General features: G+C 37.4%; 1 protein-coding gene across 1 annotated transcript; it reads left to right on the forward strand.

Annotated features, from left to right (window-relative positions):
* The first annotated feature begins 705 nt into the window (after positions 1–705).
* Positions 706–4555, forward strand: LOC129418098 (cytochrome P450 1B1-like). The gene is made up of 2 exons (XM_055173021.2): positions 706–2223; positions 3818–4555. The coding sequence occupies exons 1-2, from the start codon at positions 1099–1101 to the stop codon at positions 4238–4240; spliced, it is 1548 nt and encodes a 515-aa protein (XP_055028996.2). The 5' UTR covers positions 706–1098; the 3' UTR covers positions 4241–4555.
* The last annotated feature ends 11033 nt before the right edge of the window (positions 4556–15588 follow it).

Below are 15588 nucleotides of genomic sequence, written 5' to 3' on the forward strand. Positions count from 1 at the left end.
ATGCTAAAGGAAATTTTTTGTTTTTAAGGTTTTAGGCTTATGATAATTTTAATAGACATCAGTGTCTGATTTATTAATGTCCTTCTATTAATTGATTGGTTAGCCAAGAGAGTTATTTCACATAATTTGAATTTTGTGACAAAAATGATACGGCCATAATAAATCACAGTACTTTTGTACTTAAGTACATTTTGAGGCAGATACTTTTGTACTTTTACTCAAGTAAAAATTTTAAGCAAGTACTTCTACTTTTACTTGAGTAATATTTTACCCTGGGTATCTTTACTTTTACTCAAGTACACGATTTGTGTAATTCGTCCACCACTGGATTCCATACCATCTGAGTCTACTTCATGTTGTGCTGAAACGATGAAGTAAATATGCTGTTTTAAATGTGTACAGGTGTTAAACTGTTTTATTTATAGGTGTAAGCTATATATATATAGAGAGAGAGAGAGAGTTGCCCCCTCATTTTAAGATGGGACCCCCCAAAAATAAAATTATAGCTACACCCCTGGAATAGACAACTCTCACAAAAAACACAAAAAGCGTCAGCCATTATTATGAGCTGACTGAACTTGATGTCTTCTGAACCTGACCCTTCACAGCCAAAGTAATGACAGGTGTAGATGATGACATTAACTAGCAGATTAATGACAGGTGTAGATGATGACATTAACTAGCAGATTAATGACAGGTGTAGATAATCACATGAGCTTCAGCCGTGTTCATCTGCTCTTAAATGAGTTATATGTGTGTTCAGACATCTCCAGTTTTAATGGGAGGAGAGAAAGAGAGCTAGACGTAAAGTAAAGTACTCCTTTCGCTTAAACTCCTCCTATACTCTTGAGATATATAACAGTGTCAAGACTGAAACTCTGCACTCGTCTAATCTGGTGAAATACTGTCGAGTGTTTCTGTGATCCCGCAGTCGAAGAGGACAAACCACAGCAGGCCACTCAAGTCCTCACATTCTTCTGTGATTTCCCATTCTCAACCCTTCAGAATGAAAGAGATTTACTAATCCACACAAATTTCTTTCTTTTCTTAAAGACCCATCGGAGCTTCAGAATATCACAGAACCCTCAGACGTTTGACATGCAGGGCAGCAAGAACATCGAGGGATGGAGCTCACAAATCCATCCTGCTCTCCTTGCATCCTTCATCTTCCTCTGCTGTCTGGAGGCTTGTTTCTGGTTCAGGAATCAAAGAGTAAGGAAGAGGCTTCCAGGGCCCTTTGCTTGGCCGCTCGTTGGTAACGCCATGCAACTCGGCCCAATGCCCCACATCACCTTCTCCAAACTGGCTGAGACGTACGGAAACGTTTATCAGATCAGACTGGGAAACAGCGACGTTGTGGTCCTGAACGGTGAAGCGGTCATACGTGAAGCGCTGCTACAACACGCCGCAGAGTTTGCCGGCAGACCGAACTTTGTGTCTTTTCGCTCAGTATCTGGAGGAAATGGGATGACGTTCAACAGTTACAGCAAACGGTGGAAGATCCACCGTAAAATAGCTCAGTCCACCATCCGTGCCTTTTCTTCAGCAAATAGTCAAACGAAAAAAGCCTTTGAGATGAACATCACCGCTGAGGCTGTGGAATTGATTCAGACGTTTTTGAAACTGAGTTTAAAGAACCAATATTTCAATCCCTCTAACGAACTGATCATTGCAGCTGCTAACATCATTTGCGCTCTTTGTTTTGGGAAACGTTACGGACACGATGACCAAGAGTTTAAAGCTCTCCTGTGCAGAGTAAATAAATTTAGCGAGACGGTAGGTGCTGGAAGTTTGGTAGATGTTATGCCCTGGCTGCAGTCTTTTCCCAATCCTGTTAGGAATGTTTTTCAGACCTTTAAAGACCTCAACAAAGACTACTTTTCTTTCGTCAGAAGAAAAGTCATGGAACACAGGCAAACCTATGACCCCAAAGTCACCAGGGACATGAGCGATGCCATTATTGGTGCGATGGATCATGCGGACGCAGAGACCGGTTTGACCGAAGCCCACACTGAGGCGACTGTGGCTGATCTCATCGGAGCGGGTCTGGAGACCGTCTCCACCACGCTGCACTGGATGCTGCTTCTGCTGGTCAAATATCCGTCGATCCAGAGCAAACTCCAAGAGGAGATCGATAAAGCGGTGGGTCGTGACAGACTCCCCTCGATTGAAGACAGAAGTAACCTGATCTATCTGGACGCGTTCATCTACGAAACCATGCGCTACACTGTAAAAAAAGTCTGTATTTTTATGGGAAATAGTGTGTATATTTTACAGTTTCTTTCTGTTTTTGTGGAAAACAGTATTGTTTTGATAATAGTACAGAAATGTACTGTGGAATTAGATTTGTAATATAAAATTACAGGAAAAAACTGTTAATGTAAGTAATCATGATTTTCCGTTTTTTCAAAGAAAATGTCCTTTATTTCATAGAAAATGTCCTTTATTTCATATGAAAACACTGTTAAAATACAGGGGCCCAAAACATATTTTATTTACAGTTTGGGGAAATTAATTTTACAATGTTTTCTCTGTTTTTTTACATGACAGAAAACGTGTGTTCAAATCACAAGAATATACTGTTTAATAAAATGTGTAACATGATTTTACAAAGAAATTCTGTATAAATGTACTACACAAAATATCAGTTTTTAAACAGATTCTAAATGATTTTAACAAAGTAATCATAAAAATACAGTTTCAATTATGAAAAATTAACTGTAAAGTGAAGTTTACTCATTTGTTAATTTTACTTTTGGAAATAAGGCACAAGACCTTCATGACTATTGATTTGAGGGCAACTTGATGATAGTCATTTAGGCAAGACGGTTTATTGTTATTGGGTATATTATACATAACTTTGCTATAAGGTTGTTTTTCTTCCTCTGCTTTTCTCTTTTTCTCTTCAGCTAGGGTAAGGAACCATTTTGATGCCATAGTTTACTTAAGCCTACCACCGCAACATCACTAAAATAAGTCTTGTTTTTATCTTTATTGAAAGTAACATGAACATTACGTTGCTATACGATACTACATTACCCATAATCCCAAACGTTTCATTTCAAAGCATGCGCAATGAGACGTATTTGACGCACCTCTGCAAGCGCGTCATTAACATTATGCAAATGAGCCCACTCTGCTCCTATTTTGTAATGTTTTCTGTCTTTATTTATACTGATGTTTTGTATTTATTGTCACTTTACTGTCGATTTTGGTGTGGAGAGTTTATCCTGCTATTAAATCCCTGTATTTTTTTCACTCACCGTCTTTGTGATGCTTATGTTAATCAGTAAGGTCCCTGAGCATGCAGCGTGTGTACGCGCTTAGACCATAACAGACATATACATATGTTCGGAAGGTCTTGGCTTGTTCTGAAAGCTAGGCAATTGCCTGTGCTTCCTGATTGGATGAGGTTGATTTTAGTGTTTTGCATATAGTTTAAAAGCAAGTATTATTACAAGTAAATATCATTAATTAAACATTAAATGGCTGCATTATAGCAGCGTTTACCCGTATTTATAGTTTTTTTTATTGTTTTATACAAGTAAATATCATTAATTAAACATGAAAAGGCTGCATTGTCGCCGCGTTTACCCGTATTTATAGGTGTTTTGACTGTTTTTATACAAGTAAATATCATTCATTACACATTTAAAGGCTGTACAAATACACAAAAAAAACTGTTTTTGTACATTCGTTATTATACAGTCAAAATCTGTATTTTTACGTCACAGTTTTTCCCTGATATTTGAAAGTAATTATCTTGCGCCACTGCTGCCAGAAAATAACCGTTTTTTTAAGAGATTTTTTTACAGTGTACACCAGCCTTGTGCCGGTCACCATACCTCACTCGACCACCTCAGACGTGACCATCGAGGGTCTTCGCATCCCCAAAGACACCGTGGTGTTCATCAATCAGTGGTCGGTCAATCACGACCCTCAGAAGTGGCGAGACCCTCACATCTTCAATCCGTCACGGTTCTTGGATGAGAACGGAGATCTGGATAAGGACTTGACCAACAACGTGATGATTTTCTCTGTTGGGAAGAGAAGATGCATTGGAGAGCAGATCGCCAAAGTAGAAGTTTTCCTGATTGTTGCCACATTACTGCATCAGTTGAGTTTTGAGCGTGACCCTGCACAGGATTTGACTTTAAACTGCTCTTATGGTTTAACATTGAAGCCTTATTTTTATCAAATTTCTGTCAAGCCCAGAGGAAGTTTATTACCAGAGGTGTGAAAAAATTGTAAGGTTTATATCTATCTATCACTCCTTTCAGCATATAAACTCATGACAGGAGCTGTTTTATATACATTTCTATTTGGAAATGCCAAGAACAATCAAAGTGTATCTTAAGGGTTGTTTGTAAGAATGAAACTCAAATGTACATCATTTTTAGAAACTAGTATTCTGTTGTAAATACAAATGATTTTTAAATGGTGAAGCTGACAAAATGCATTTTCTTTTTAAATAAACATTGTCTTTTATATAATAAAATCTTTATATTTACACCCGTAATAATGTTATTTGCAAAAATAAATATGGTGTTAAGTTTATGCTTTTGCCTGCTGTGTCTGTTTGGCTAAAACACACATTGACAGAATGTGACAGACAAACAAACAGACAAGAGACAAAAGAGACAGACCAAGAGACAGACAAGAGACAGAAGAGACAGACCAAGAGACATACAAGAGACAGAAGACCTACAGACAGACAGACAAGAGACAGACAAGAGACAGATAGACAGACAGGCAGACAGACAGACAAGAGACAGAAGAGACAGATAAACAGACAGGCAGACAGACAACAGACAGACAACAGACAGACAGGCAGACAAACAGACAGACAAGAGACAGAAGAGACAGACCAAGAGACATACAAGAGACAGAAGACCTACAGACAGACAGACAGACAGACAGACAGACAAGAGACAGACAAGAGACAGAAGAGACAGATAGACAGACAGGCAGACAGACAGACAAGAGACAGAAGAGACAGATAAACAGACAGGCAGACAGACAACAGACAGACAGGCAGACAGACAGACAAGAGACAGAAGAGAGACAGACAGACAGACAGACATACAGACAGACAACAGACAGACAGGCAGACAGACAGACAAGAGACAGAAGAGAGACAGACAGACAGACAGACAAGAGACAGAAGAGCGACAGACAGATAGACAGACAACAGACAGACAGACAAGAGACAGACAAGAGACAGAAGAGACAGATAGACAGACAGGCAGACAGACAGACAAGAGACAGAAGAGACAGATAAACAGACAGGCAGACAGACAACAGACAGACAACAGACAGACAGGCAGACAGACAGACAAGAGACAGAAGAGAGACAGACAGACAGACAGACAGACATACATACAGACAGACAACAGACAGACAGGCAGACAGACAGACAGACAGACAAGAGACAGAAGAGAGACAGACAGACAGACAGACAAGAGACAGAAGAGAGACAGACAGACAGACAGACAAGAGACAGAAGAGAGAGATAGACAGACAGACAGGCAGACAGACAGACAGACAAGAGACAGAAGAGCGACAGACAGACATACAGACAGACAGACAGACAGACAGACAGACAGACAGACAGACAGACAGACAAGAGACAGAAGAGACAGATAGACAGACAACAGACAGACAAGAGACAGAAGAGAGACAGACAGACAGACAAGAGACAGAAGAGAGACAGACAGACAGACAGACAGACAAGAGACAGAAGAGCGACAGACAGACATACAGACAGACAGACAGACAGACAAGAGACAGAAGAGACAGATAGACAGACAACAGACAGACAAGAGACAGAAGAGAGACAGACAGACAGACAAGAGACAGAAAAGAGAGATAGACAGACAGGCAGACAGACAGACAGGCAGGCAGACAGAAAAGAGACAGAAGGGACAAAAGAGACAGATAGACAGACAGACAGACAGGAAACAGAAGAGACAGACTGGAGAGACAGACAGACAGGCAGACAGACAGACACTTCTTGAATACTTTTCCAGGATTACAAACAACTCATCAAGACTTTTTTATTGTGTTGCTCATTTGCTTTTAATCTCATATGCAAAGCAGCTTTATCTGTCATTTCAGATATTCAACACAACATCAACACCAGGAAGCAGTTAAGCAACAATCTTAAACTCAGACCATAGTTACAGGCACAGTCAGGAACAATTAACTAGTCGATTAGTTAAACACGGAGTGTATCTAGTGTCCTGATTGGCTGATGGGACAACACACACAAACCTTTATTAATGACAGCAAAAAATGGTCATGAATGGAGTGAGATCATTGTGTGTGTGTGTGTGTGTGTGTGTGTGTGCGTGTGTGCGTGCGTGCGTGCGTGCGTGCGTGCGCGTGCGCGTGTGTGCGTGTTTTTCTGTGTTTGTGTGTCTGTGTGTGTTTTGTGAATGAAAAGCTTTGAATTACTGTGGCAATAAAGCACATTGCTTTAAGCAGTCTGTGTGAGTCACAGTTTAGAGATGTCCCTCTGACTGGACTGTTCCTGGAACTGTGATTTAACTCATCTGGAAAAGTGAAAAGTCAAATGTGTCTGGATTTACATGGAATAGAAAATAATTCCTCACCGCATGATTACATCATCATGTGATAAACAAGAAAACACGTTAATTATATGAAAATGTGTTTGGAAATAGGAAACAGGGAAATGTGTTGTCTGACATCAATATTCAACAATAAAATCCCACATCATAAAATAAAATCAAATACATGTTTGATTACAGATACTGTGAATGTTTTCCTGAACAGTGTTCAGTTTATATCTGATGATATTGTAATGATTCTGAACGTGTGTCACTGATATTCATGTGCTGTTGATGTTATAGTGTATATATTCACACCTGCTCTAAACACCTTCACACAGATCACATCTCTGATGAGTAACTAATCTGATTTTCTGCAGAAATGTGTTAATGATTTTAAAAGATAAACTATTGGTCAAGTCAAAAGTTGATGACTGAACAGAACAGATCAGTGTAAAAACATCACAGAGTTACAGTGATTTACTCTTTATTTAAACTATCAGTGATCTCTAAATATTAAAACAACTTTGTACACTTGGATACTTTGCTTTTGATTTCCAAGACTTAATGTTCATATCAAGGTATCCTGAACTTAACCAATAGTCAATTATAGTCTATCCAGCAGTCTGGTGAATATTCATCATCATTATTTGACTGTAATTGTAAACTATATTAAACTTGCTTAAAACATTTAACTGTCTACGTGGAAAACATTACAGTCTATTCTTATTCTCTCTTAGCACGTGATACAAACAGAGGTAAGTCGTATTAAATCAAATATTTATTCAGTGTGATTCTTGGCCAGACTGAAGACAACATCAATCAATTTTGATCTGTCAATAATGTAGCCTAAATCTGCATTATTTCTTTATTTAGTCTGATAGTTTTGTGCAGCACATGAGGCGGTCGAGTCGAGCGTCACACAGAAGCTCAGGAAATTTGTTAAAGGTTTCTGAAGATCCCAAACGGAGGAAGGGTAAAACCTAACAGCATGATGGAGATTATAGGAATGACCTAACATACGCTGTGTGCTGGATACAAGGTTTACACAGCCAGAAACAATTACACACTACTGAAGAAACTTCAGCAGCCCACAATCTGTGACTTTCTCAAGTTAACAGTTCATCAGGTCTTATACAGAGAGTTTATTATCAACATTTGAATCTTTTCATGGGTAAATTACAGCCAGTAAAGTTGACAAATAGGATCATCTTTCCACTTCTGCTTGTACTGAATCCTCAGAAAGCTTTGATAAATATCGTCACACCTTCTGGTTTTAAATGAGATATAATGACATGCTTACCGTCTTCATTTTAATGTGAATGTTGAGATTTTAGGACCATCAGTCTCTTCATGTTGGACTGCTACACAGCTCAGAACTGCTACCTGCCAAAAAGAAAGATTTACCAAGGACTTATAAAAGTTCATTTCTCATTCAGATCTCACACACACGCAAGCACGTCCAAAAAAGCAAAGAAAATATGACTTTACAATCTCACATTCTCTTAGACAATAAGACAAAATTTGGCTTCTTAATGTACTGTAACGTCTAAAACTTGTGAAGAGATCTCAATAAAAACTTAAACATTTCTCATTAGACATTTTTCATCTCATGTATGCCCGATCTTACAGGAATTTGTACGTATTTTAAGATTTGGTTATAAATTCGTAAGAAGTGAATCACACAAAAACCATACATTTATCATAAAAAACAATAATGAAACCCCACCAGTATGTCACAGGGGCGAAGCAAATTGTACAAAAAATGTACAGGTGCGGATGTGCAAATTAATATGAATTAATATATGCACCGTTATTTCCTGGTTGTCGAAAAGCCAGCTCAGGATTTTCCGGTGAATTGTCCGCTATAAAACTCGCTGCATTTAAAAAAAGTTACGACTATTTACCTAATTAGACTCTGATTATAAACTAAGTATCACACTATTGATGCTACCTCCATATATTTAAGATATCATATCAACACACCAATGAAGTTTTCCAGCTGTTTTTTATTACTGCACGTGCTCCTGCATACTGTATAATCAATTAGCCACCTCATCAAAAACTTTTAATCAATTTGAAAATTTGCTATAAATCATAAAAATAAAGTAAAAATAAGTTCAAGCTCATGGTAATTCATACACAGTAAAAAAAACTTTCTAAGTTTAATCAACTTGAATTTACAATTAATTTAAACTTTCTTGACCAGTGAGGAGTTGCAAAATAAAAAAATAGTTTAAAAAATAATTGAAACAAAATCATTCAAGCTAACCTCAGCTAATTCAACTTTATTTTTATCATTTATAATATTTCTCACTGGTCAAGGAAGTTGAATTGATTAAACTTGTAAATGTAAAGATTTTTACTGTGTACGAATTGCCATGAGATTGCATTGGTCCATCTTTATGAAACTTAAGTAAAACAAAGCTGAACTGAGACTCCTGAGGTCTGAAATAGCAACCATTGAGCAATAAATGTATATTAATCTAAGATGTCATTGTGTTAACTAAGTCCAGTCTTTAAAAATCCCATCAAATCTCATTTAGTTGACTTCTAGTGGTTTAAATGTGAAATAAATGAAAGCAATGAAAGTCATGATGAGGGCAGGTGGCTGAGACGACGGCAGTTCTTCTTCTTTTCTGTGGAGACCGAGTGTCTGTGCTACAATCCTGAGACCATTAACAGAGCCTTGCACTTTGGCTGACTCGCCAAAAGTCCAGACCTCTTTTCCCCATCAAATCTCTTTCCAAATGAGGTTTTGGGGGGTTAAGATCTCCCCCCAGGTAGTGCTCGGTCATGCTGCCAGAACAAATAAACAGCGTCTGTTCCCTCCCATCAATACCAGCTTGAATCCCAGAACAGAGACTGTAGAGAATAATGTGCTGTGGCAAAGCTACAATCATGTTTGGTTGTTAGTAAAGGTTAAATGCTGTACTTATGGGTTTATTTATGTAGCCAAACAGGTTTGAGGGAAAAGTACACAAGAATCTGAGAGCAGACGTTAGGACAGACGTATACTGATGCATTTATTATACAATACAAACAACATGATCTGTTAAGAGAAGACCAGAAACACAGACGCCACGATCCTGGTGCAAGGGGGCGATAGAGTTGCCTTCAAATCTCTGTGTTATTATCCAGTGTTGCTCTGGCACTTCACAGTTCTTCACATCCAAGAGAAAACTAACCAGAGATGACACCTGTGCATATATACACTACATACACTGCATTATAAACTTAAATTAAAACAGTGAAAACAGTTGCGCTACACTGCAAAAAAATGACTTTTTTACACATATTGTGGACTTTCTTTTCCGTGGCATTCTCACGGATTGGTTACTCAACTGCTTTTTCCTATTTTCAAACCATTGGTGCTTCGGTTTAGGGTTAGATTTGGTGTTTGCGTTAGTATGTCACTTTAAGAAAGTCCGAAATATGTGGAGATCCGTGAGAATGCCACGGAAAAATGAGCAAAAAATTCCGTGACTATGCCACAGAAATTTGTGAGATCAGGTTGAAAAAAACCCACAAATCAAAGTAAATCAGATCAGTTTTAATCAGAGAGATAGCTCTGGTGTGTTATACAAAATTATTCATTCAATTTACTAAATTTTTTAAGGTAAGTGGTTGCAATCAATTTATTTAAGCTACATTTACAAAAAAATAGTAAAATAAAATTGAGTAAATTGAATGAAACATTTTGTTCAGTAATTGACACTGACTGTGTTCTCCAGCATGACCTTGTTCTCCTGGATTTATTCCAATGCAAATTAGTTTTGTTCAAATAAAATGAATAATTTTTTTGTCTTTTATGCATTATCAGCCTCTTGTTCTTATCTTTACCTAATGTAAAAATATACAAAGAAAGAAACACCTACCTTTAGTATATTATTTATTTTGACCACATGGTTTAAATGTAATTAAAGACCCTCTGTGACATTTCTCTGTAAAATGAGCAATGAGTGATTATAGTAAAAATTTGTTTTATCTCTATTATTAAATTTTTTTTTTTTTAAAGTGTTAAACTCAGTCAATCTTACAGCATCAAACTTTAAATACAAATCTCACAGACACTCAGATATCACCTGCCTTATTCATCCTATCAACTATCAATAATCATATTTTAAACAGATAGAAAATAAAGAAATGTTTTATTGTGCTGCAGTATCAAGACTTTCAATTGGTAGTCAATTTTAGTCGAATGTGCTTGAAGCTTTAGACAGACATTAGATGTGAGTTTTACAATGAATATAGTATTCAAAACTTGACATTTGACAAAATTTTGAGGTACATCACATATGTTATATTTATAGTGTACAAAAATAATGAAGAAACATTTTTGTCCTGCTGTAAAATTTTCAGTTGTATTTTCATGAAGAGTTAGTGGAGAGTTAACAGTGCTGTCTGATTATTTACACATGTAAGTAGAACAATAATCGAACTATCCAATTTTCAGGATAATTTTCCCATTGGAGCACAACAAATCAGACTGTAGTAAAAGGTTCATTTGCAAAGAGACAGAGAGCGAGTGAGCGAGAGAGAGAGAGAGATACATCATTACACCAGACTGCAGTTCACTTATACTGTCACCATTATGAGCATATAGTCTGTGTCAGATATACTATCCCACAATGCATTGTGCCCATTCTTTGACTTTTCACTTCTGACAACAAATGAACTGTTAACAACATTAGCTGTGATTTTAAGCCTTTTGGAAAAATGTTGAGTTAAAAGTGCAAAATAAGCAGATCTTTAGGATGATAACAGCACACCACACGCCAATGAAACACATAATACCCAAAACTTTCCAACTGAGCTCATGTCACAGAAATGTAGTACACTACCGTTTCAAACGTTTATCGTTGCGTTTCATTGCATACTCATTTATGTAGTAACAAACAGATAGCAGAAAATAATAAGACGGAGCTGTCAGTAAAACACTCAATGGTTCTGTCTGTAGCTCAAGGCAAACAGTTTTCTCTCTAGAGAAGAACCAGACGCCAATTCAAACAGTGCCGTTTCCAAAGGTGAACAAGGCTCCGGCGCTGGGAGTGATGTTATGCTGGAGAGCAGCTCTCTACAGGCTCAGGTCACCAACACCATTATATGACTTTACGAGATCCAGTTATTGAGAAATATGCCGAGAAAAATCCCAGCCCGAATCCAGTTTCATTCTCTCATGCTGACACCTGCGAGATGTCCAAAATGATGCTTTGCAATTTGGGTCTCTGGCCAATTCATACAGTCTGAGGAACATGGAGGTCCAGAGGTTTTTCCCAAGAGCTATAGGGGTACGTGACTGAACACATGTGGCGGTCATGGGAGGAGAACGGAGGACTCCTTGAGTTACGGCAAACGCAGATTGAGTAACATCATCTCTACACCAGACAATAAGTGCTCTGTGAAAGAGTCGTCTCATGTGTCTACTACACACACAGCTGTATGAGTTTCAGGAATGAATCATCTCCTCTTACCATAAAATACTGTAGGTCCGGTCAACCATGATTGAGCAAAATTCATCTCATCTGATAAAAAATGCAATTTGACTAACTACAGGATGAGAAAATAAACTAGAAAAGTTATGTAATGTGGAAATTCAGTTTACCTTTACTTTTACATTAAATTCATTTTTATGCATTTTTCTCACAAATGAACATCAACTATTACTGAACTTCTGTAACTTTCTGCTCTGTGTGTAAATCCTAGAAACCACTTTAAATAAACGACTCCTTTCAACATCTGACATCAGACTGCTGTGGATCTGTGAGCCATTAACTCACCACAGTCCATAACCTCACGCACGCACGCACGCACGCTTATCTATCTAAATGAGATGGTTGTTTAAATAGAGCACTAGTTAAAGAGCTCAGATGCGAAAGCCACCTCCATTAAACATGAGATAATGACATTAACCCAATGCTTTCAGCACGTATTATACCTTCATCAAATACTTTCGCTCCAAATCTACTTAATCTCTAGACCATCAGAAGTAGCCTACTGGTACTGGTTTTGCACAACGATTTTTCAGCAAAGTCCTCTATAAGTGCACAGAAGAATAATTTCATGAATGACAGCAGGAGTCTTATTTCATTTGTTGAGCTTTTATTACTTGGTTAAAGGAGGTTTACCAGATTAGGAGGACGGTGACTCCTTACGACTCCTTGGATAGAGAGAAGATGCACATGGATCAAATATGACTGGATTTATATACTTTGTTATGATGGTTACATTACAAATAATAATAATAAAATAAACACATTTTAAACACAGCAACATAACATTTTAAATATGCTAGTTTTAATCTTCATTTTAATGTTATTAAAGGGATAGTTCACTTTAAAATGAAAATTCTGTCATCATTTACTCATCCTCATGTTGTTCTAATATTTTGAGAAATGATGGTAAACACGCAGCAGTAAGTGACCATAGACTTCCATAGTAGGAAAAAATATTTTGGAAATATTGTGATAAATGATGAAGAAAATATTTTGATAACTGATGGTAAGCACACAATTGACGGTACCCATTAAATTCCATCATGTTTTTTTATTCCTACTATGAAAGTCTATGGTCACTATCTGCTGTGTGTTTACCATCATTTCTCAAAATATCTTCTATTGTGTTCATAAGAAAAAAGAAATTCATACAGGTTTAGAACAACATGAGGATGAGTACATGATGACAGAATTTTCATTTTAAAGTAAACTTTAATAGCCTAATAATGCCTTTTGTTTGATGCCTGACTTCACTTTTCCTAAAAAAAAGTTTGAATTCAAAGTAAACAATATTTGGAGGAACGCCAGTAATACCACAACGGACCCCCTGTTGAAGAAACTGTATTTGGATATTGACTGAATTTTGAGCTTTTACCTTTATTCAGAAAGGATCATTTTCAAACTTGGGTTCCTTGTGAGTATTTGGACCTGAATAAAATCTGAATGTGTGACTTCAGTTTCTTCATTTTTACCTTTTGAATTCTGACTTTCATCATTTGCAAACAATTATGGACTATATATTTATAGCGTTAACAAATGAGGACATCCCCAAAGAGAGGTTTTGCTCAGGTTTCTCAGGTTTTGCTCACTGATATAACCTTCATCAGTACAGCATCTCCTTCTCTGAAATTTAAACACGCAGTCACAATATTTACAAATATCTTTCACATAATAAAATGATTTGTCGGCACTGACAGCATCTTATATCATATCTTTAATGCTGGTCACTTTTATGTGTATTTTTCATCATTTCAGCTGTCTGATCACCTGATAAGATTGGAGAGACGTCTTACAAGATGTGATGGCTGTTCTGTGGCCCGAAGAGAAACTAAATATTAGCTCTGAAACAGCATCTTCATGTATTGTGTGTGGTCTCTCAGAGGAGAGATTCAGTTTCAGTAAAAACACAGATGAACATATTTTTGATGAGAACTGGTTAAAGGTAACGTCTGCGATTAGATCACGTTTTTTCACACAGCAAAATGAGTGACGTGTTCATAAACATCATGCTTTCAAAGAACTGTAACAGGCAGGATCTTAACTCCACACCTCCTCTACATGTGGTCTTCTGCAAGCCATGACCTCCAACAATCCCGTTAAACACACACAAGACGACACACGAGAGACGACACAACAGCTCCAGACAGATCCGTACGGTCACGTTCTGCAGTTCTGGCTTTGATTTATGAGTATGAGGGAGCGAGAACTTCACAGGCCCTTACAGACATATGGTTCTCCTTTAAAGCAGTAGTGCTGTTACATCATAGCCTCTTAACACAGACTGTCATCTTATCTGTCTGCTTTACCTCACCAATCCTGTGAGAAAACATCCGTGACCCATCAGAAGAGAAACCCATCAGATACGACAAGTGTTTCCATTAGGCCATTTTTAATGATCATTAGAAAACATCTTTACTGGTACACAAATGCTTATCTGCAATCACAACCAATGAAAGCTAACAAGACATGTCAAGTCTCTACCTTTACAAAAATTAACCATGTTTTTTGTGGTAAAAGTGTAGTAACCGTGTTTTTTTGGTGTATTGATTACTATTAGCAAAGCCATGTTTTTTGTGGTAACCATCAGTAATAAGAAAAATAAAAAGATATTAAAATAATGAGTGTGTGCCGTCATTTAAGATGAATAGCTGGAGGTCAATGCTATTCTTCAGACAGATGAGAAACCTCACAAGAGTCTCCATCCGTGTGTCAGTGTCACCATAACAATGACGTATTTCACCTTCTTACATAAACTGAGTCTCTGTTCATCTGCACCAATTCATCCAGTTATCTGTCGGTCTGTTCAATGTTATACTGAAGAGATTACAGACCCGTGTTGATTGTAAAACACATGATGTAAACCTGACTGAAGACTGAACACAGCCAACATCATTCATCAATATTAACACACAGATCTCCTTCATCAAATTAAAAGCACAATAACCTTTACAACATGTTGAAACAACAGCTACTGTATGTACGACATGTGCTGAGAATAAAGTCATCCATCTAAACCTTATAACGTGATTATGAGATGGAGTCATTTCCTGTCGGCTCTGATTCTATTGACTGTCACACAGATTCACGCTGATCCAGGAACAGAATCTCCATTTAATGAAGCTCAGTATGAGATGGCAGTTTGCCTGTAGCATCTGTATCTTCTCATCCGCCCTTAAAACACGCGCACACACACTTAAAGATGCAGATGTCTTCATCTCCTCGTGGCTCTGGTCCAGTGCAGATACAACTTACAAAAAAAAACTTCCCAAAAGGAAGGAAAATGAAAGATAAGATTGATTACAGATGATGTGTGGTGTACTGACATGCACATCATACACGTGTGGCTTGGATGCTTTCAGATGCGAGTTTGGAGACGAGCTACAATCATTGCAATCTCACTTATTGAGGAACATTACAGGAACATTATATATAAAATCTGAATTTTTAAGACACAAAGATGAGCAACCGTTCTCTTCAATTATAACAAAGCATTTGTTATTGGTCATCTTCACCTTTGCAAGAAA

The sequence above is a fragment of the Misgurnus anguillicaudatus genome, chromosome 7, assembly GCF_027580225.2.
Source record: "Misgurnus anguillicaudatus chromosome 7, ASM2758022v2, whole genome shotgun sequence".
Lineage (NCBI taxonomy): Eukaryota > Metazoa > Chordata > Actinopteri > Cypriniformes > Cobitidae > Misgurnus > Misgurnus anguillicaudatus.